At 44.4% G+C, this 23,513-nt stretch overlaps 1 protein-coding gene across 14 annotated transcripts in view; it reads left to right on the forward strand.

Moving 5' to 3' along the window:
* Nucleotides 1-23,513, forward strand: part of LOC124140753 (CUGBP Elav-like family member 3-A) — a 272,175-nt gene that overhangs the window by 34,140 nt on the left and 214,522 nt on the right. For all 14 annotated transcript variants that reach the window (XM_046508472.2, XM_046508480.2, XM_046508471.2 and 11 more), the window contains exon 2: nt 14,345-14,427. In XM_046508472.2, the coding sequence (XP_046364428.1) occupies nt 14,345-14,427 (83 nt within the window). The remainder of the gene's footprint in view (nt 1-14,344; nt 14,428-23,513) is intronic.

Consider the following 23,513-nt stretch of genomic DNA (forward strand, 5'->3'; position numbering starts at 1 on the left):
CAATACACGGCGAGGTGATAGTGCTACCTCACTGAGATACCCATCTTCCCGAGGCAAGACAGTTAACTGACTTTAAAAGTCCAGTTTCCACCCTTGCCGAACTTGGCTGGAATTCCTGGGCTCGATCGTAGCGCCACCAGTGGCTATTGGGAGTTATGTCCCTTATATGCCTCTCCTATGGACCAATCACATTCCACCTGTCGTTTTGCTTGCATTTGTTTCAAACAAAATGGCGGCGCCCAGTCAAGACGATCTGATCGACAATCAAGATCTATATTGTGAGAAAACGGGTCTTACATCGCGAAGTGCATCAAATCACGTGAGAACCTTGATTGAAAACTTGAAAAGGTTTGGAAAATATCTGTTGACAAATCAGTTGGCGGTGCACATGCTGTGCAAATCCTGCAATCGACCGAACTGTGCATGAAAGTTTACGAACCGGATTTCGATTTCGTTGCGCGATTTTGATTGGACTATGCATAGACTCGTTAGTCTAGCCAAAATGTAACTCCATAATACCAGCCTAGTTCGGCAAGGGTGGAAACTGGACTTTTATAGTCAGTTAACTCTCTTGCCTCGGGAAGATGTGAGATACCATGTCGAAATTTAACATGAATACCCCACTCAGACACAGTATACTGACTCCGAGCCGACCAGTTTTTGTTTTAGCCCCTTAATGCCGAGCGCCAGACAGGGTAACAACAAGTACCTTCTTTTAACGTCTTTTGGTATGACGCGGCCTGGGGTGGAACCCCGGACCTTCCGCTCTTCGGGCGAACGCTCTACCACTAGACCAAGGATGCGGTCTACAATAAACAGACGCACACACACATACATACACCACTTAAGGTAAAAACTAAATAAATGACACCCACTCCACCTCCAAACTTCTAAATTCATTGGTCCGACTCTGATCATCCTTCTCAGCAACACATCGTACAAAACCCTCACTGCGTGACACTGCCCTCTCGACACCGTGCAGATTACCGCATGAATAAATAAAAGATGACAGCGAGAGGTTGGCACAATAATATCACAGAGGCCATAAGCCAGGTGGCAGAGAAGTTAACAGGCCGCAGCACGAGACCCTGGTGGCACACCTACCTGCAGGGACGACCGTGATTGGCGGGTCGACTGTGCTTAACAGGGCCCTTGGGAACGACTTTATGAATGTCAGCGTGGACGATGCCGTATTGTTAAGTGGATGGGTTCCTGGTAGATTTGGCCAAATGGACAGACGTACGTGATTATCAGATGGACGTATACTGGCTAAAGTTTGTCATGTACTGTTACGGATATATACTCACCGCCAAAAGAAACGCGGCCCTTAGAGAAATATGTAGGTTAAGCGTGAGTGAATGAGTATGGTTTTACGCCGCTTTTAATAATGTTCCAGCAATATCACAGCGATGGACACCAGAAATGGGCTTCACACATTGTACCCATATCGGGAATCGAACCCGGGTCTTCGGCGTGACGAGCGAACGCTTTAACCACTAGGCTACCCGACCTCTCCATGTAGGTTAAGAAGAGATGTTTCCAATTAATGAAAATACTAACAACCAGTCGAGTGTTACCATGTCTTTATTCTTATCATGATATGGTGCACGTGATTTCCAAACTTTACACGCTAACCCTGCGCGAGACAAATGGTGCATCCCGAGTCATGGATCTATGACGTCACATGTGATGCGTTCCTGAGCATCGGTTCACACAACATACCAGTATGTTCGTTTGTGCATCGAACCGATCTAATATCTCTAAAATATGAGTAGTTTTTCATATATTAACCAATTTGTATTGTATTTGCGTTTCTTTTGTCGATGAGTATATATACCGATGCTATATAATATCAAAATATTTTCTTTCTTTTTTTCTTTTATTTTGTTTAACGTCGCATTCAGCAAAATTTCAGCTATATGACGGCAGTCTTTTAATAATCGAGTCTGGACCAGACAATCCAGTGACCGACGTCATGCACATCGATCCTCCCAATTGGGATCGATGACATGCATCAACCAGGTCAGCGAATCTGACCACCCGATCCCATTATTCGCCTCTTACGACAAGCATAGTCGCCTTTTCCAGCAAGCATGGGTTGCTGAAGACCTATTCCAACCCGAATACCTTCACGGGGATCAATTGAAACAACTGCAATGGCTGCCACTTCGGGCGAGAATAGAGTACAACACCATCTCTCCCACATACCAGTGCTATTCGGATACAGCTCTTGGATATCTCTCTGAGCTCTTGGAGAAGTATACACCCATCAGATCACTCCGTTCTGACAACAAACTTCTACTTAAAATGCTTGCAACCAGATTGAAATCATTTGGGCAGAGAACTCGTCAGTTTGCACAATGGAACCAACTGCCACGAGAGCTGAAACTGTCACTCACCCTTCCATCTTTTAAGGCGGACTGAAAACACATCTGTTCCTTCAAACATAGGAGGGCGGTCGGGTAGCCTAGTGGTTAAAGCGTTCGCTCGTCACGCCGAAGACCCGGGTTCGATTCCCGACATGGGTACAATGTGTGAAGCCCATTTCTGGTGTCCCCCGCAGTGATATTGCTGGAATATTGCTAAAAGCGGCGTAAAACCAAACTCACTCACTCACTCACTCAAACATAGGATAAAATCAACAGAGAGGTATAGTTTCTTTTGCTCCTCAGTATACACGACGCTGGCCTGTACGTACCTGGGTCTGGACCAAACAAACTCACAATCTGATAACCCACACAGCCCGATGTGTTACACACTGTTAGTATCCACAGTCAATGGGTCAGTTTGCACTCGATTTTCCTTCTCACTCCATGATATAAGGGGCGGTCGGGTAGCCTACTGGTTAAAGCGTTAGCTCGCCACGCCGAAGACCCGGGTTCGTTTCCCGACATGGGTACAATGTGTGAAGCCCATTTCTGGTGTCCCCCGCAGTGATATTGCTGGAATATTGCTAAAAGCGGCGTAAAACCATACTCACCAATTTACTCACTCCCATGTGGGTATACAAACAAAGCTGCGCGTGAGGCGCAAGAAGGTTAAGTGTTGCCATCGCATCCTACCGGGTACCCATTCACTGCTTTGTTAATAACTTTTTACGAATTTGGATCAATTCTAACCCGGATCGACATTACCCTTGCATGTCCAAGGTGCATTTTTTCCCATAACCCATGTATTTTGAGCAAAGCATTTCTAGTTCCTTCGGGGATTTTCGTGAGTACACCCCCCTGTATATATATATGTAATAAATGGTCGGATCTTGATACGTCTTGTGTCTTTCCGGATCTACTTGAAAATAAGCTGTCGACCTAATTGGTTGCAATATGTTTTATTTGTTTGTTTGTTGTTATATTCCAGCTGTATGACGGCGGTCTGTAAATAATCGTGCCTGGACCAGACAATCCAGTGATTGATATCATGAGGATCGATATAGGCAACTGGGATATGATTACATGCATCAACGAAGTCAGCGATCCTGACCACCCGATCTCGTTATTCGCCTCTTACGACAAGCATAGGTTGCTGATTACCTAGTCTCGTCCAGGATCGTCACGGGTCTGCAAGATGTCATTAGATATTGGGAACAGTACGCCCACCATATGACTAGCACGTGCTTCGGAGGGTGTGCCATTTACAACATGATGACATGTTTTGTCTGATAATACGCCCCACGAAGTATCAGTATACTGCATGGCTTGGCTAATGGGCGACTCATTACACGAAATATAATCGAGACAAAGAAATCTCGGGTAACCCTGTCGTTCTGGGCTGTTCGAGTATAATGGATCACTGGATCTCATCGGATGTTGAAATATTAGCCTTCATTAACCCTATATAGCTGACGAAAGGTCATGGGCAGGTCAGAGTTGATTCCAGGGCCGTGACAATACCATAGAATAATAGTCTTCCCTGTTTTGAACATTAACGTTAAGATTTGTTGATCGTGAAAACGTAATTTGATGACCCGACATCTTCCTCAGCTTGGTGTTGGTGTAATATGATTATATTTGTCCCCCGCCGCGCGAAAGCGCGAAGCGGGGGATATAGTATTCACGACCGTCCGTACGTCCGTCCGTACGTCCCACCTGTTTGTTGCCGCGATATCTCAAGAACTAAACACTGGATTGTCTTCATATTTGGAACTATGGTGTATATACAAATTCCGCAGACACCAGTCGGTTTTGGTGACCTTGACCCCATTTTCAAGGTCACAGCAGGCAAATCTGCTTTTGGAGTTGGAAAACGGTGTTGCCGCGATATCTCAAGAACTAAACACTGGATTGTCTTCATATTTGGAACTATGGTGTATATACAGACTCCACAGACACCAGTTGGTTTTGGTGTCCTTGATCCCATTTTCAAGGTCAAAGCAGGCAAATCTGCTTTTGGAGTTGGAAAACGGTGTTGCCGCGATATCTCAAGAACTAAACACTGGATTGTCTTCATATTTGGAACTATGGTGTATATACAGACTCCGCAGACACCAGTCGGTTTTGGTGACCTTGATCCCATTTTCAAGGTCACAGCAGGCAAATCTGCTTTTGGAGTTGGAAAACGGTGTTGCCGCAATATCTCAAGAACTAATCGAAGGATTGTCTTCATATTTGGTACTATGGTGTATATACAGGCGGGGGACATTTCGTCACTTTGTGACAAAAACTTGTTTCGAATTGTTATCAATGCTTTTGAGACCCATGAAGATCTTCGGCAACCCGTGCTTGCCCGTCGTTAAAGGCGACTATGCTTGTCGTAAGAGGCGACTAACGGGATCGGTTGGTAGGGCTCGCTGACTTGGTTGATGCATGTCATCGTATCCCAATAGCGTTTGTCGATTGATGCTCATGATGTCAATCATTGGATTGCCTGGTCCAGACTCGATTATTTACAGACCGCCGTCAAACAGCGGGAATATTGTTGATGTAATAAGTTGAATTATTGTTATTCTTGCACAACAAACCCCTTTCTTTAACTGCCTGTAACTTGTAAGGGCTAACTGCAAGGAAAAAACAACATGAATATTTATAGTGGCATAAATATTAACAGGATGCGAATTTTTGCTACTTGAAATGCATGTATAATACCATGTTTACAAACAATCAGTCAGTCAATGCTTTTGACTGCATGTGATTATATTTTTCATTACTGATTTCTGTTTACGAAAAGGAATAGTACGTTGTTTGATACCCCTTGCAACTCTACTTCCGGATTATTTCTATAGATAAAAGTCACCGTAATCTGATTATACGCTCAGTGAGTGAATCACAACGGCAGTATTTCAGCCATATTGTAACGCAGAATCCGGGGTTTAAAAAAAAGGGAATACACAAAATACCATCTATATCCTGAACAGGGGGCACGGGTGGCCCAGTCGTCTCAGGCGCCGTGATTCGCTGTGCAGGGTTGCGTCCCTTAGGCACGCCAGAAACCTATGATTGTGGGTTCGAATCCCGGTTCGCCCCGAATATATTTCTAGGTTTGTCAGCACCATACCCGTGCTCGTGGGTTTCACCGAAGTAGTAAATGTCTGAGACCTGGATCACTTGGGGCTTTCCTCCCACATTAAGCTGACACGCCGTGGTATGACTGGAATATTGATTCAAGCGGCGTTAAACCCAACTCACTCACTCGCTATATCCTGAACAAAAAAAGGATTTTAAAAAAAGAAAAAAAGAAATTTAAGTTTCTTCAATTGTTTGTTCAGTCTTCACTACAAAAACATATCCCCCAAAATAGTCATGGTCCCCAATTTTTTATGTTCAGTATATAAATCCGGTACTTTTCGTGTCTTCATGTTCCGGGTGACAGATTCGGTCTTGAAGCCCCACTTGTACAAGTTGAGATAGAGACGGGTAATATGGAATGGGTGTTTGTTATTAGTCATTTTAGTCCCTTGAAGCCAGAAATTCCCAGCTTGCGGTACGACGACAATGTCGACTACTTGAAAACACGACGATAAAAAGCCGGCCAACTAAGCGCCACTTTCAGAGGCGGATGCATGTGTGTGTGTGTGTGTGTGTGTGTGTGTGTGTGTGTGTGTGTGTGTGTGTGTTGTGTGTGTGTCTCTCTCTGTGTGTTTGTGTGTGAGAGAGAGAGGGAGAGAGGGAGAGAGCGAGTGTGTATAAACATAGTACCTCTATGCCAACGCCAATGCCTAGTGCGCAGTCATCTTGTAAGGTGTCTGAAAAGGGGAGGTGTGGCGTGTGGGGAGGGGGTGGGGATTGTAGTTGGGGGAGGGGGGGGGGGGGGGGGGGGTTGTAGTTGGGGGGTCGGTATCATATCACTGAATGTATAATTGTTAAAGCTTCGTTATACGAGAGCTGTTTACTTACTTGGCCAAGTACTTGTCGGAATCTATTCCCTGACAATCATAAAATCTCTGTATTCCACATGAAGTCATTGCCTGAAGAATATGTGCTGAATAAGAGAAGAGCCATCAAGCCGGAGTGGTTCATGAATAATATCGATTCAGAAATTGTTATTTCTGGGTATTAGGAAACGCGACATTTATAGCTGAAAGCACACAGAGAAAATCGTCTCCCTTGGCAACGACTCGTACACTTCTCGCGAAACTTAAATGAGTTATCTTAAAGGGCACACCGTTTTGCGTTCGAATGTACAGACTGTCGCATTCAGTGCCATGTTTCAGTTATTAGACGATATCACCAGCGAGACAATTTATCACATGAACATACACTTATTGCAAGCAGTGCATCAACGTCAAACATATTGTTGTCATTTCTTAGCGATCCAGTGTCCAATCTAAGGTAATAAAAATAATAATAATAATAATAATAATAATACCGAGCTTTGCCGTCTGTTCTCGCGCCTGTGCCCTTTTATCACGATAAAGTATTGTTTGTTTGTTTATTTGTTGTTTCACGCCGCACTCAGCAATATTCCAGCTATTTGACGGCCAGACAATCCAGTGATTCACATCATGAGCATCGATCCACACAATTGGGATACGATGACATGCATTAACAAATTCAGCGAGCCTGACCACCCGATCCCGTTCGTCGCCTCTTTTTATAAAAAAAACGGTATTAGTTCGCAAAGAAGAGACCCTCGTTAAAATAAAACCTACAATTCATCTGTCATCGTGAGGTGTCTTGACAGTCGATGACTATTTTGGGTTAGTGTGTATATAATCCTTTAAACTTTGTACAGACGATAGGCGGGTTTACTCGTATCATTCTTTAAACTTTCAAATCTAAGTTTAGGTCGTGAAACCAAATTCATATCGATGTTTTCGTTAAAGATTACTATATTATGGGACCGCCTCCCTAGTCTAGTGGTAGAGCATCCGCCCGGAGAGCGGATAGTCGATGGGTCGGTTCCTGGCCGCGTCATACCAAAAGATGGTACCCTGCCTGGCGCTTGGCATTAAGGAGATAAATCAAGGACTGGTCGGCTCGGAGTCTGTTTGCTGTGTCTGAGTGGAGTATCCATGTTAAACTGTGACATGGTATCTCAGTGGGCTAGCACTATAAAACCGGCGTTAGTCCGTGCCAGCAGACACGCACACAAACACGCACGCGCGCGCGCGCGCCATTCCACCTCACCTGATAATGATATGCGATGGCTTGGCCTATGCCAAGGTCTGGTGTCTTTTCTGCGTTCCATGATTCGCCGAAATATTCCTTACATGATATTGCATGACTTACTTCTCGATTTAATAAAGTCATCCTTTATTCAATGTGTCTTTCCCCTTAAATTGGATCAGCTGTTTAACGGAGTCAGGGAAGCAGTAAAATAGCCGCGTCACGCAATGTTCACCCATCACAGGTGGTAATTAAGTTCAAATACTGTCTCGTGCTGCATGCATAAACTGTGTTCCCCACGTGTCGTGCGAGACGGTATCGCTGACAGGTGTGCACGTGCAGCACGCACACGCCGTGCAGTTATCCACTTACCGCTCGTGGACGTGTTAAAAAAACGCGTTACAAATCACCGTTAAAACGATCAGTGCGTCCGAAATGACGTTGTAATTAGAATCTGTAAGTTATCATTTTAAGTGAGCGAGTATGGTTTTACGCCGCTTTTAGCAATATTCCAGGATTACCACGGCGGGGGACATCAGAAATGGGCTTAACACTTTGTACCCAAGTGGGGAATCGAACTCGGGTCTTCGGCGTGACGAGCGCACGCGTTAACCACTAGGCTACCCGACCGCCCCTTATCATTTTGAATAGACATAGGTGGTTAGGCAGCAACCACTGGATTTTCGTGGGGGATTGTCTGATTTACTGAAAAAATACGTTTGCCTCGTATTGAGGGAAAAAATGTACCCTTTTCAAATTTTAATTCACTACTTCTTTTATTAAACTGTCACCTGACCAATACTGTTAAAGTTAGGGTTGCATTGGGAACAAGCGGCATGGCAAAACCACATGCCTTGGGCAGAGGGGTCTCGTCAGCGTTGGCTGGTTGCTTCTCTTGAGGCTAGGGGCGGTCGGGTAGCCTAGTGGTTAAAGCGTTCGCGCGTCACGCCGAAGACCCGGGTTCGATTCCCGACATGGGTACAATGTGTGAAGCCCATTTCTGGTGTCCCCCGCCGTGATATTGCTGGAATATTGCTAAAAGCGGCGTAAAACCATACTCACTCACTCACTCACTCACTCTCTTGAGGCTAAACTCTCATTTCAAACCCCCACTGCTTTGCGGCTGTACCCGTCCATGGGAAAGACTAAGTGACACCCGGAGTCCAAGTCCCTAAGGCAGTATTCTTTTGTCTTTAGGCAGCTTTTGCAATGGCTCTGATACCAAGCAGCATTGTCTTTTGCATTACCAATCTGTTGCATGGGTAACTCCAGCTTCCACTCACAGGGACGGCATAACCCGGGAGTGAGTGAGTGAGATTTTACGCCGCTTTCGGCAATGTTACGATATATATACTATGTTGTTTGATAGGCATTTCTTCGAAGTTGACGAAATATTTGTGGATAGCAACTTCTTTATTACACTGTAATACTGACGTTTCGTTATGGATCCTTATACCGTTGTCAGTGAGTGAGTGAGTTTGGTTTTACGCCGCTTTTAGCAATATTCCAGCAATATCACGGCGGGGGACACCAGAAATGGGCTTCACACATTGTACCCATGTCGGGAATCGACCCCGGGTGTTCGGCGTAACGTTGTCAAGAAAGACTGAATTATAAGTGAGTGAGTATGGTTTTACGCCGCTTTTAGCAATATTCCAGCAATATCACGGCGGGGAACACCAGAAATGGGCTTCACACATTGTACCCATGTCGGGAATCGAACCCGGGTCTTCGGCGTGACGAGCGAACGCTTTAACCACTAGGCTACCCGACCGCCCCGGCAGTAAGTGAGAGAGAGACTACACATTCGTCTGACAGGGAAAGGGTCAGGATCAAACCTAAAGCACGGCGTCAGTTGTGCAGTCAAGACCTCAGTGCTCGGAATGATGGAGCCTGGTACGAATGAAACGGAGGGACTTCTGACTCTCTGACACTTTCTTTCTTTCTTTCTTTCTTTCTTTCTTTCTTTCTTTCTTACACATTTATATACCGCAGGTATCCAGGTACTAGTATCTGCTCAAATGCGGTTATAATTGTTCCCCGACCAGTGGATCCGTTTGCATTCCAGTTATCATTCTCAACGCCCTGGGGAGTATACAACCCAAGCTGCTCAGAGGCGCTAGAAGGTTTTACATCCACCTCGCATATCGGGTACCCATTCCCTGCTGGGTGAACAGAGGCACATTTGAACTAGAGTCACCTGCCCAGGGTGACACCACACGTGTTTCGGTTGTGTTTCGGGTGTATGTGCGTATTCTTGTTTCCACCATCTGGTCATCTACCATCGGACGAGTGGGTTCTTTTGAGTGCACAGGGTGAATGTACTGTACACTTCACATCCCAGTGGCCTATGAGCCTCATCCGTGGTACCTCCACACAGGAGGCGGAGGATGAGTTCCAGTCCTCCAGTGAGTGAGTGAGTGAGTGAGTATAGTTTTACGCCGATTTTAGCAATATTCCAGCAGTATCACGGCGGGGGACACCAGAAATGGGCTTCACAATCAAGTCCTCCAGACCGTCATCAAGGGAATCACGACTCAAGAACAGCTGCTTGGCGCCTTCAATGAGTGAAGGCGGTTACATCACGGCGTGTCAGCTTAATGTGGGGCGAAAGCCAGAAGTGATGCAGGTCTCAAACGTTTACCACTTCCCCATGAAACCCACAAGCACGGGTATGTAGCTGACAACCCAGAAACATAATCGGGGCGAACCGGGATTCGAACCCGCAACCAAGGTTTCTTGCGTGCCCAAGGGACGCAACTCTGCACAGCGAATCGCGGCGCCTTAGACGACTGGGCCACCCGTGACCCCTGCGACCTCAATGAAAGAGCTTGACCACGAATCTTGGCCCTGCTGCCAGTATTGGTAGAGTGAATGGAGATGGACGGCTTCTTGAGCTGTGCGGGGCGGTCGGGTAGTCTAGTGGTTAAAGCATTCGCTCGTCATGCCGAAGACCCGGGTTCGATTCCCGACATGGGTACAATGTGTGAAGCCCATTTTTGGTGTCCCCCGCCGTGATATTGCTGGAATATTGCTAAAAGCGGCGTAAAACCATACTCACTCACTCACTCACTCACTCTTGAGCTGTGCACACAGCACTACCTGTGCAGCACCGATGCCTTCTTCCAGATCAAGCCTCAGCTCATGGTGTCCTGGAGACACCCTGGTCTAACATCTGACACCTGCTTGACCTGATAATCACGAGACGTCGCCACTTCAGAAACTTGCCCATCTCATCTTTGTACCTCATCGCCGACTGCGACACAGATCATTCCTTGATCTTCTGCAGGATCAGATTCCAGCCACACAAAGCTGGAGGGAATGTCTCATATCGATGTAAAAAAAACTCACATCCTCATAGAGTGGACTTCAGTGGAGCCCTTGATGATTATCTGGTTACAGGGAGATGCCAAGCAAAGATGGGGTCATCTGACAGACACTATCCACGCCATCATTCCGAGCCTTTGGGAAGAAGCAGGGAAACTCATGCAAGCTCAAGACAAGACTAGACAAACATGATGGACCAAGACGCGAGCATCCTACAGCGATCTCCATCAACTTCTACAAGCCGGAGATGGTGACCCAGATCACCAACCTCGGATCCACCATCACAGACAATCTGTCCTTGGACACTGAGCCTTCCACGTGCGTTGTCTGAGACCCGTGAAGATCCGGGTTAAAATAGGTCTTCAGCAACCCATGCTTGTCGTCTAACGGGAACGGGTGGTCAGACTCGCTGACTTGGTTGATGCATGTCATCGTATCCCAACTGCGTTGATCGATGCTCATGATGTCAATCGCTGGATTGTCCTGACTCGATTATTTACGACCGCCGTCATACAGCTGAAATATTGCTGAGTGCAGCGATAAATACAAACAAACAAAGCATATGCATAGTCTGGGGCGCATGCCCGATGTTTGCTGGCGTCAAAAACACTGACTTTACTGGATCGGCCACTTCCACGGGATCTCCGGAATGGCGAGCTTGCCTCCATCAAAGAACACCTTCAAATACGACTGCAAGCGGGACTTGAGGTCACTGGTCGTTGAGCGTGAGTGAGTATGGTTTTACGCCGCTTTTAGCAATATTCCAGCAATATCACGGCGGCGGACACCAATAATGGGCTTCACACATTGTATCCATGTCGGGAATCGAACCCGGGTCTTCGGCGTGACGAGCGACCGCTTTAACCACTAGGCTACCCGACCGCCCCTTGCTCGTTCGTTGAGAGGTGGGAGGAACTCGTCAAAGAGAAAGTATATTCGAGTCTAAAGAATACAGTTCGATTTATTTTTATGTTTTTAAAACAACAAAGCACCTAAACTCCCCCGACCCCTGAAAATCAAATTGTCTTTCCTATAGATTAGAAAAGGTCGGTCTAGGTCGTCATGACATGAAAGTTCACGCGTGAGATTTGAGTCAATGTTGTCACGCACTAATTTGAGAAATTAGAGAGGTTTGAAATTAAATGAGATAAATATACAAGTTTTTCGCCTGTACTCAACGTTTTGCCCCGTGCAATATAATCTTGAAATAGAAATCGTGATCTCAGCTTCATAAATGCATTTATGCGTGTAACTATTTGCAGATAAAATCTTCCTACATCCGCTCTTAGATGTGAATAAAATATAATGTTTCATATGAATCGATACATCCTAACAACAACTACCACTATTATCAGTGAGTGGGTGGTTGCGTGAGTGAGTGAGTGAGTGAGTGAGTGTGAGGTGAGGTGAAATGGGGTTTAACGTCGCGTCAAAGATTATTGCACTTATATAGCGACGTGCATGTACGTGTGTGTGTTTGTGTGGCTCCTTGTACTAGTCCGGACTGATGCCGATTTATAGTGCTAGTTCACTGAGATACCATGCCGCAGTTTAACATGAATACCCCACTCAGACACAGTATACTGAGTCCGAGCCGACCAGTCCTTGTTTTAAGCCCCTTAATGCCGAGCGCCAGACAGGGTAACAACAAGTACCATCTTTTAACGTCTTTTGGTATGACGCGGCCGGGGATCGAACCCCGGACCTTCCGCTCTCCGGGCGGACGCTCTACCACTAAACCACGGAGGCGGTCCGAGGGAGTGAGTGAATGAGTGAGTGAGTGAGAATGGGTTTTAGCAATATTGCAGCAGTATCATGGCAGGGGACACCAGAAATGGGCATGACGCGTTGTACCCATATTGGAATCAAACCCGGGTTTTCGGTGTGACGAGCGAACGCTTTAACCACTAGGCTACAAGCACCTCGTCACAATATCAGTCTAGATGAGGTGAAATGGGACCGAACGTCACGTCTTGTTAAAGATCATTGCACGAACGGAGCAACCATTTAATTTTCAGGGGGCGGGGGGGTCCAAAAGTAATAATCTAGCCCCTGTTTTACTGATAACAAACTACACATGCCTCGCATTGTAAGACAAAAAGAGAATCTCACCCGAGTGTCTTTTAATATCAAATATATCAACACGAGTTGATAAAAGTGTTTATCATTTAACTAAAGCATTTATCCATGACATAAGCTTATGACATAAAAATATGTATGTCATACCCCAATGACATAAGTATGCAAATTAGATATGCAAATTAGATAACCGGAAGTGGGACTTTTTTCGCCCGTGTCACGTGAGTAGGTGTTTACAAACAACATGGATACCTTTGATGTTGGAGACATTGTTTTAATAAAACAAAGGGGAAGCGCTACAGTGATATCCGTGTTGACAAATGGATATTACAGGTTACAGGTTGATGGTACTTTTTTTCTCAGCGAAGGAATATGCCATAAAGGAGTTAAGAGGTTGTTTATTTTGGTTTACACGGCTATGGAAAACATGTATCACTACGCACGATCTATACTTAAGATTTCGACAAGTTGCTGATGTTATTGTTAATGCAATTATTCCTTAATAGGGAAGCAAAAATGATAAATAGAATTCATCACTCGTGTTTTTTAATATGGGAAATATCAACCTCGTCCCGTTAATCAGTATTTGCCTCGCCAAAGGCTCGGCAAATACCGATTAACTAAGACTCGGTTGATATTTCCCATATTAAAAAACACTCGTGATGAATCCTCTATTTATATTATACTGTTAATATTGTTTTATATATCAAAAGACACTAGGGTGAGATGTTATCTATCATCCAACATCATTCTTCCAACTTTTTCAGTTTGTAGACAGTAATATGTGTCTAAAGTCTAAAACGTACTGCTAACAGCTTCAGTAGCAGCCATTAGTGATGTCATTTGATTGTGACGTCATGGCAACCAATAACGTCACAATGGTCTACAAAGCATCGTGATGCAATTTCATCAATTGCTTGTTCTCACCCAAGCGATATCTCCTGTGGGAGTGTTTTGGATGATAAAGTTTGTTAGAAAACAACTGTTGATAAATCGCGTGTTTCGTTATCGGGAGATGAATTCATTTATCTAGATGTATGTGGTGTTGCTAAAACAAACCTGTCGATTCGACAAATAGTGGACATTAATTGTTTGCCGTTACAACTGTTGAACATACTTACTATTTCACGGGTGGAAGGATGTCCACATTCGACTGCAAGAGTACCGTCCCTTAGCCGTTCCAGAATCTGCTGGGTTCGAATCGCACGTTCGCCCCGGCCATGACCCTGGGTCTGTTCGCACAGACCGTGGTTGAGATGAAACGTTTTCGACCTCCCTTGTTGAACGTTCTCCTGCATTAAGCTGACATTCAAATGCTGTTGGAAGCGGCGTTTAACTTAACTCACTCTCGACACGTGTAATAAACCGCGTTAAATATGTTATATTTTTTATTTCAGGGTGTGCTTTCCTCACATACTCCAGTCGCGACAGCGCCGTGAAAGCGCAGCAGGCTCTCCATGAAAAGAAAACTCTACCAGGGGTAAGTCCGCCTTCTTCACATATCCATACCGGTACCCTGTCCTGTGTCTTCCTGCTCGTGTAGCCATGTACAAATTCTCCCGTGTGTCTTTGGCATTGTGCACAGGCACATATATACCACCCATTTACCTTTCTTTCAGTAAAATCTGGCTAAAATCAGCTATTTACGTGAGATCTGGTGTCCAAGCCACGGCCCTTTCCATATTTCCTCGATTCTCAGTGGCATACATGACTATTTATTTTTTTATTTAATTTTATTTGTATTCAAAAGATTCATTTTGACTCTTAATATTTACGATCATATTTACGATCATATCGTGATGTTTCATCCGAAGACTGTTCTCGAATTTGAATTTATTTCTGCAAGATAGAGTATTTTTTATAAATGTCAACATGACCATTTTCATTTGGAATGAAACACACTAAATTTATGGGGTTATTCTTTTACAGTAATACATGGCTGGAATAATAGCACACATGGTTCCTTGGTCTCAAAGTTGATAATTGATAATTGATAATATGGAGCTCGCGTTTAATTCGCCCTCTCTTCCCTCTGTGTCAACTTCAATCTGTCTCCGACGTAGGTGTTTTTTGCCAAAGTCATGTCTTGAAAATTAGCGTTGGCATAGCAACTTCTTCCTTGGAATCACGGGTAACCATGGCAACGGGCTTTTGAAAATGAGCTTCTATTTTCAGTCCATATTACCTGGGCAGATTTTATGAAGGACATACGTGCAGTGATATCAGGGGATGCTTATGTTATTGACAGAGACAAATTCTAGAACAAGACGACGGGCACAGTTTCAATGCTTTGTCAATATCTTTTATAAATGGACACGAGAAGGTGTCTATTTCAGACTTTAGTGTTAATGTCAAAGAGTAAAAATCTAGTATAATTTCTGACTTGACAAGAGATGGTCTCGACGTCGTTTTTGTTTCGTGGTGGCGTCATTAAGAATCGGAAATGTTATTGCAAATAGTAATCCCAATATTTCTGGAATGATACGCTCGGGGGGGGCTTCGACCAAATACCAATGTGTAGATGTGTTCTGTTCAGATATTAACAGTAGAACACGTTAAAGGTGAGGTGAAATTGGGTTTAACGTCGCGACCAAGATTATTGCACTTATATAGCGACGTGCATGCACGTGTGTGTGTGGCTGCTTGTACTAGTCCGGACCGATGACGATTTATAGGGCTAGCCCACTGAGATACCGTGCCGCAGTTTAACATGAATACCCCAATCAGACACAGTATACTGACTCCGAGCCGACCAGTCCTTGTTTTAGCCCCTTAATGCCGAGCGTCAGACAGGGTAACAACAAATACAATCTTTTGGTATGACGCTGCCAGAATACGTTAAAGTACGGCATTCAGTCGCAAAGTTATTAACTCCTTTCTGCTTTAAAGGGTCCAATTTTCAAATTTTACAAAAAAAAGATAAAATCTTTTTATAAAGGTATAATTTGTTCTCGTCGCTACATACATACTGCCGATGTGACGTCAATTTTTAACTTACTACCAAAACATTATATCACGTGCAGTGCATGTGCACTAAGTTTTATCTGGTTTTTTTAGTTAATCATCCTTGTCGAGTGAGTGAGTTTGTGAGTAAGTCGAATTTTAGCCCCTTAGGTCATGTGTTTGTTTTTTGTCTTCCTCATCTCAGAACATCCCTAAATTACCTTCCCGCTCAATATAAATCGATTAAATTTAAAACCCCGAGACTATCAGAAGTCTTGATATATTGTTTGTCTCAAGACACAGGGGTAAGATTCTATTTATCATCCAAAATAATTCTTCCCACATTGTAAACAATAAAAAACAGCGTCATGGGTGTAAACAATACAGCCAACCAGACTGACAGGGATTAGTGACGTCATGGTAACCAATGACGTCACAATGGTCTGCAGAGCATGGAGATATTGTTTGATCTCCTTTTGGAGCCAGTTTTGGGTGATAATTTTGAACCAACGTGGGGAAACGAACTCTTATAATGTCTGCATGAAGAGAGAATGTTTTTACCACTGGATTATTCCACCACCGCTCATTTCAGTTCACTCACTCACTCACTCCAAAGTCTAGAGTGCCATTCTTTAGTTGTGTCAGTTACTCCCCTTTAAAATAATCGAATAATCAGATAACAGCCATGTCTTAGATCATAGCCAATATTTGATCCAACGTCCTCTAGATCACATTAACGACGATTCTCGTGTCTGTGAGAACTTTCAGGAACCATGAGAAAACGGTCTTTATGTTCCATAATCACGCTTCAAGAGCTGGATTTACCAAAAATAGGCTCGTTATTGTTCTTTACTGGCAGAACCAATATAAACGTGTCGTATGTCAGCGAGTTGTTTCTGCTGTCGCACTTCCTAAACGAAGACGGAGTTTTTGTATCACATTAACGGTTGTTAAAGCGGATTTATTTCACAAAACTGCGTGCATTGTATTGGTTGATATGTTATGTGGTGTGATCGAATACACAGTTGCAATGCTTTTCGTAAGACAGTAAGTCAGTGAGTATGGTTTTACGCCGCTTTTAGCAATATTCCAGAAATATCACGGCATGGGACACCACAAATGGGCTTCACACATTGTACCCATGTCGGGAATCGAACCCGGGTCTTCTGCGTGACGAGCGAATGCTTTAACCACTAGGCTACCCGACCGCCCCCTTTTCGTAAGAAGTGGCCATGATGGTCGAAAGTACGGGATCGGGTGGTCAGGTTCGCTGACTTCGTTGATGCACGTCAGCGTATACCAATTGCGTGGATCGATGCTCCTGATGTCAATCACTGGATTGTCTGACTCGATTATGTACAGAACGACGCAATATAGCTGGAATAGTACTGAGTGCGGCGTTAAACAACAAACAAACAAACAAACAGAAGAACTGTTCTGCGTCCATGTTTGTGTTATGTGCGGTAATGACGTCAATCACTGGATTGCCTGGTCCAGACTTGTAATTTACAGACTGACGTCATATTGCTGAGTGCGGCGTTGATCAACAAGCAAGCCACTAAACACAGCTTAAACCCTATAGCCAGTGTTCAAACAGATACAATACCGTTACCAGATTAATTTCAACTCACTCACTCACCCACACAGTACTGTTGTCAAGAGACAATGACATCTGATCCTCCGATCGTCCCCCGAACATTACGATGCCGGTAATAGTGACTAGTCTGTTCATCTAATTGACAACCAGGCCCGCGATAAGCTTCTATTCTTATGATTTATTGCAAACGACTCCAGGTGTTTTTCCCCGTGTTCATCGTGCGCATCAGGGGCGGTCGGGTAGTCTTGTGGTTAAAGCGTTCGCTCGTCACGCCGAAGCCCCGGGTTCGATTCCCGACATGGGTACAATGTGTGAAGCCCATTTCTGGTGTCCCCCGCCGTGATATTGCTGGAATATTGCTAAAGTGGCGTAAAACCATACTCACACACTCGCGCGCATCATGTGTAACTTACATGTGAAGATCCGGGTTAGAATTGGTCTTCAGCAACCCATAATCTTTGCCTCCGATCTGTATAAATAGAGTTCTGCTGAATGTCTGATTTACGTTCGATCTGGTTGCCATGTCTAAATGGTTTTCTCATTTACACGACCTAATATTGTCTGCCGGTGATCAGACAGTGTTGATTGAAATGTCTGGACATATATAGGACACAGGCTCGTGACTTCTAGGACAGACGCAGGACTTCTCGCCAGGTGTGTCGATCTCCGTGAAGCCTGCTATACTGTTGACAGATCACTACCATCGAACCAGTTGAGATACCGTTAAGCCTCGTTGATCCGGACGGACTGCTCTTTCGGCAATTATTGTTCGGAAGGTGTACATAGATTAACAGGTTCACGACTACGCAATGTCACAATAATTCGTTAATCAGGACATTTAAAAAAATACCTGTTCGGATCTTCCTTTTAAAAAAATACATTCCTGAAGCAGTGAGTGAGTGAGTGTGGTTTTACGCCGCACTCAGCAATATTCCAGCTTTATGACGGCGGTATGTAAATAATTGAGCCTTGACCAGACAATCCAGTGATTGATATCATGAGCACCGATCCACGAAATTGGGACCAAAATCAGCCAACCTGACCACCCGATCCCGTCAGTCGCCTCTTACAACAAGCATAGTCGCCTGTGACTGTGTCATGGTTTAAGGTAAAGGAGATAAGCGAAATATCAACCGTCTCTTTGGAGAATATCATCAAATGTCATCATATAATTATATACCTCCATAGGAGACGAAACCCTCACAAATGGAAATTGTCTCACGAATCACCTCACGATTCTACAGTAGAGTTCGGGATTTTCTTAACTGCTCAGGACAAACGCAAAATTGGAAACCTCAGGGGCAGACCGCGTCTTAACCCCCAGGAACCCCCCGCGAACCTCGCATCTCAACCCCCGCCTTTATCTTGACAATTGTTGACTGTTTCCATTTTCTCAAAGTCCCTTGCGACATTTCAGCCTCAAAATCGCAGCCTTGTCTTCTCGTGACGTAACGACCACCATGCTCGCGGGAAGTCACGGGATCAATTTCAAAGCAGACGACATTGATTTTAGGTCCAGGGAGGCCAACAACCACTTACTGCAGCATCCTCGTGGCTTCACCCGACCCGGAATTCGGTCCTCATTTCAACAAACAAAGCTCAGGCCCTTTAAAATCTCTTCCAATGCCTTAGTTCCATGCGCTTGAATTGACCGAATATTGGGCATTGCGAGTCGGCTGTCTAGACCTGGATTGAGCTGACGGCAGACCCGGAGACCTGCGTCCAATCTGGTCTGGATTGACGCTAGGGAACACTCTTAAAATCGGGGATAAAGTTGGTCTTTTCGTGAGCTATCTGTTGTTAATTAGGAACGATCCATCCCGATTTATACGCTCACTGTTAACTGGTGTCAAATAATTTGGTTGCATTCAATCTTCGAATTCTTCGACGTGGACCGAAGAAGCAATTTGAAGGGATTCTCTCTGTTCTGTGGGGTTAATCCCTTATGGTGATAAGGTCTTGTGTTTAATTCACGAACGCTTTCTCACTGAGCGGTTACATATGCCGCGATTCAGACAGATTGGAGCAATGGGTACTAACATATTAGACTGGGTCTAGTTAAGTGGACGGCTGTAGTTGGTTAAATGCTATTTCGGCTTCAGTGCTGGAAGATTTATGACCGTAGCAGATAATTTATAACGGAATATTAATTTGGTCAGCCCTGTATCACAGCCTTGGGAATTCCAAGCTGCAAATTGGTTCCTAGTACCCACATGAGTGAGTGAGTCAACCAGATGGCCGGGTTTAAGGCCGCTTTTAACAGCATTCCAGTTATATTACGGAGTGTAAGCTTAATGTGGGAGGAAAGTCCGAAGTGGTGCATTTCTCAGACGTTTGCCACTTTTGTGAAACCCAGGAGCACGGGTATGGTGCTGACAAACCTAGAAAACAATCTCGGATTCGAATCCACGATCTTAGATTTCTGATTTACCCAAGGGACGCTTTTCTGCACAGCGAATTGCGGCGCCTTATTCGACTTGTGCCCCCTGTGTTAGACGTAAGTGCGTTAAGACGTAACGTCCAATCGGCATTATTGCAGCTATGGAGATTAATATCAATAATTATTGTCTACCTGAATGGAAAAGTGTGTTTTTTTGTTATTTGTTTGTTGTTTAACGCCGCACTCCAGCTATATGACGGCGGTCGGCAAATAATCGAGTCTGAACCAGACAATCCAATGACTGACATCATAAGCATCGATCCACGCAATTGGGATCAATGACATGCATCAACCAAGTGAGCAAGCCTGACCACCCGATCCCGTTAGTCGCCTCCTACGGCAAGCATGGGTTGCTGAAGACCTATTCTACCCCGGATATTCACGGGTCGGGAAAGGTTGTGATAATGTCTCTCTGCGTGTCTGTATGTCATTATATCCACCGGCGGGGATCGTTGTTCATGTTTTGAGTCACAAGTTTGTCTGATCCAGACTTGTTTATAAACCGACAGATTTTATATATGCGGCGTAAACCAACATTCATTTCACACTTATATGCGGTGGGTAGCCTAGTAGTTAAAGCTTTCGATTGTCACGCCGGATACATGGGTTCGATTCCCAAAGGGGGTACAGCGAGCTAATCGCTGGTGTCCCCCGCCGTGATATTGCTGGCATTTTGCTAAGCGGCGTAAAACCATATATTTTTTTCTGCATAGCGTTCGACTAATTCATGGTATTGCCAGGCCTAGAGACGCTGCTCCGTCAGATGTTCCTAATAAACCAACCAGCCTACTTAACTTATTACTTTGATCTCACTAACACCGAACACGTGGGGGGAGCATCTCTGCGTCCTGTCGAGAACTAAATGATAAAATTGTACATATTATCTACTCGTGATTTCATATTGGTCTTATCGACTCTTCAGTGTCCACTTCTAATAAACAGAGCTGCCAGAGCGAGGCTCCCCTTCTCAAATTACTAATCATTACTTGGAGTAATTAACAAATTGACCTGCTTGATGACCCAACGGGTCTTGTACCGCTACCATGCGTTTCGAATTGGTGGGGTTGGAGAGGGGAAGTGTCTACACCTTATCAAACATTTTCGCTACATGTTCAGAAATGCAGACATGTAGTGTATATTGGTTGTGGTTTTCAAATTCGTGAGGTTAGGAAGAGGCTGATAGATCCACAGTGTTGTTTAACGTCGCACTCAGTAATATTCCAATGTTCAAACGACAGCAGTGTCGTTGAAATATGATTCTACAGGCGCATTACACGACATCTGAATCAAGAAGGCTTCGCGAGTCCTGGACTCAAGTTTTGAAATATTTTGTAAATGTTTTCAGCGTCACTTGATGACTCAATATGTAAATTCCACTGTCTAAAACTTCTACGTCAGTAACGGCTTTCTGGAGTTTATTGAATGTCACATTCTAACAAGCTATTTTTACTTTCAAAATTAAGATATGTCCACATTGCCGCTACACAAAATACATAGATAATGTATTTGGGGTGGACATTTCTGGGAATAGCCACTCGACCATTTTCCCTGTCTTTTGTTTTGTTGTTTAACGCCGCACTCAGAAATATTCCAGCTGTGACGGCGGTCTGAAAAAAAATCGACCAGACAATCCAGTGATTAACATCATGAGCATCGATCTACGCAAGCGTGATACAATGACACGCATCACTCAGGTCAGCAAACCTGACCACCCAATCCCGTTAGTCGCCTCTTACGACAAGCATAGTCGCCTTTTACAGCGAGCATGGGTTGCTGAAGACTTATTCTACCCCGGATCTTCACCAGTGTGTATCATAACGAAGGGAGGGTCAAGACAGATGGTGTCGAGGTCCTACCCGAATCTTTTAGCCAGTCCGGAAGGTAATCCCTATCAATTTGTCAAACTTCCATCTCTCAGCAAATATTTGCTGTGTCCAAGTTGGTTGGTCGGTTTGTTGTTTAACGCCGCACTCAGCAATATTCCAGCTATATGACGGCGGTCTGTAAATAATCGAGTCTGTACCAGACATTCCAGTGATTAATATCATGAGCATCGACCCACGCATTTGAGATCGATGACATGCATCAACCAAGTCAGCGAGTCGGACCACCCGATCCCGTTAGTCGCCTTTTACGACAAGCATAGTCGCCTTTATATAACGGCAAGCATGGGTTGCTGAAGACCTATTCTACCCCGGATCTTCATGCTGTGTCATATTTTTTTTTAAGATACATGACTGCTTATCATAATCTCTTGAAACAGGCGGTTAGCTGGGGACCCCTTAACAACACAGAACATGTTTGCTTGTTGTTGTTAAACGCCGCTGCAATATTACAGCTATATGACAGCGGTCTGTAAATAATTGAGTCTGGACCAGACAATCCAGTGTCCATCATGATGAGCATCGCTCTACGCAATTGGGATACGATGACATGCATCAACCAAGTCAGCGAACCTGACCACCCGATCCCGTTAGTCGCCTCATACGACAAGCATAGTCGCCTTTTACAGCGAGCATGGGTTGCTGAAGACTTATTCTACCCCAGATCTTCACCAGTGTGTATTCATAACGAAGGGAGGGTCAAGACAGATGGTGTCGAGGTCATGAGGAGAGATTTGTATCATTATTATACATGTCAATAAACCATTCATCCAGATCTCCCAACTGAAGACTGACGGTATTGATCGACTGGTCGATATTGTTAACATGGCCCCATGTTGTTAACGCTCGTCGACCATGGCGATGAAGCGTGTAAGGACGTGGCCCTTACACGAATGCTCAAAGTCCGCTGGTTGTATGGCCAGTGTCATGGCCCCATTTCACAAAGCGGTTTTAGTTCTACTTCAGTCTGTAAGAGAAGGGACGATTAAATTTCAAGGGGGGGAAGAGAGATATATGATATTGCTTCGGGATTTTTTAAAAGCATGCATCTTCCTCAGTCACTCGATCCCAATATTTTGGGCTAACATTTGTTTGTTTGTTTAACGCCGCACTCCGCAATATTCCAGCTATATGACGGCGGTATGTAAATAATCGACTGTGTTAAAATGTGTGCCTGTTCGCGACAAAATAACCGGATTGGTAAGAAAGATCTAAAACAAGTTCGTTTTTTACTAATAGGTCAAGATCCCTCCCAACCCATTAATATTTAGTTCTGCTGCCTGCGTCATCCTGAAAGCCATATTTTATACATGTTTATTTTGTTTGTTGTTTAACGCCACACTAAGAAATATTCCAGCTATATGACGGCGGTATGTAAATAATCGAGTCTGGACTAGACAAACCAGTGACTGACATCATAAACATCGATCCACGTAGTTGGGAAACGATAACATGCATCAACCAAGTCAGCGAGCCTGACCACCCGATCCCGTTAGTCGCCTCTTACGACAAGCATGGGTTGCTGAAGACCTATTCTACCCTGGATCTTCACAGGTCTATATATGTGAATATATGGTAAATAAAAACCACAAAACTCTTTCCATAAATCATAACAAATATCTGGTGAAAGATGAGTCGATGGTGCTGGTCCGACTATATCATGAACATGAGTTTATAAATCACTGTCAAATTGGAATGATAAC

The sequence above is a fragment of the Haliotis rufescens genome, unplaced genomic scaffold (assembly GCF_023055435.1).
Source record: "Haliotis rufescens isolate VD_foot unplaced genomic scaffold, xgHalRufe1.0.p SCAF_60, whole genome shotgun sequence".
In the NCBI taxonomy this organism is placed as follows: Eukaryota; Metazoa; Mollusca; class Gastropoda; order Lepetellida; family Haliotidae; genus Haliotis; species Haliotis rufescens.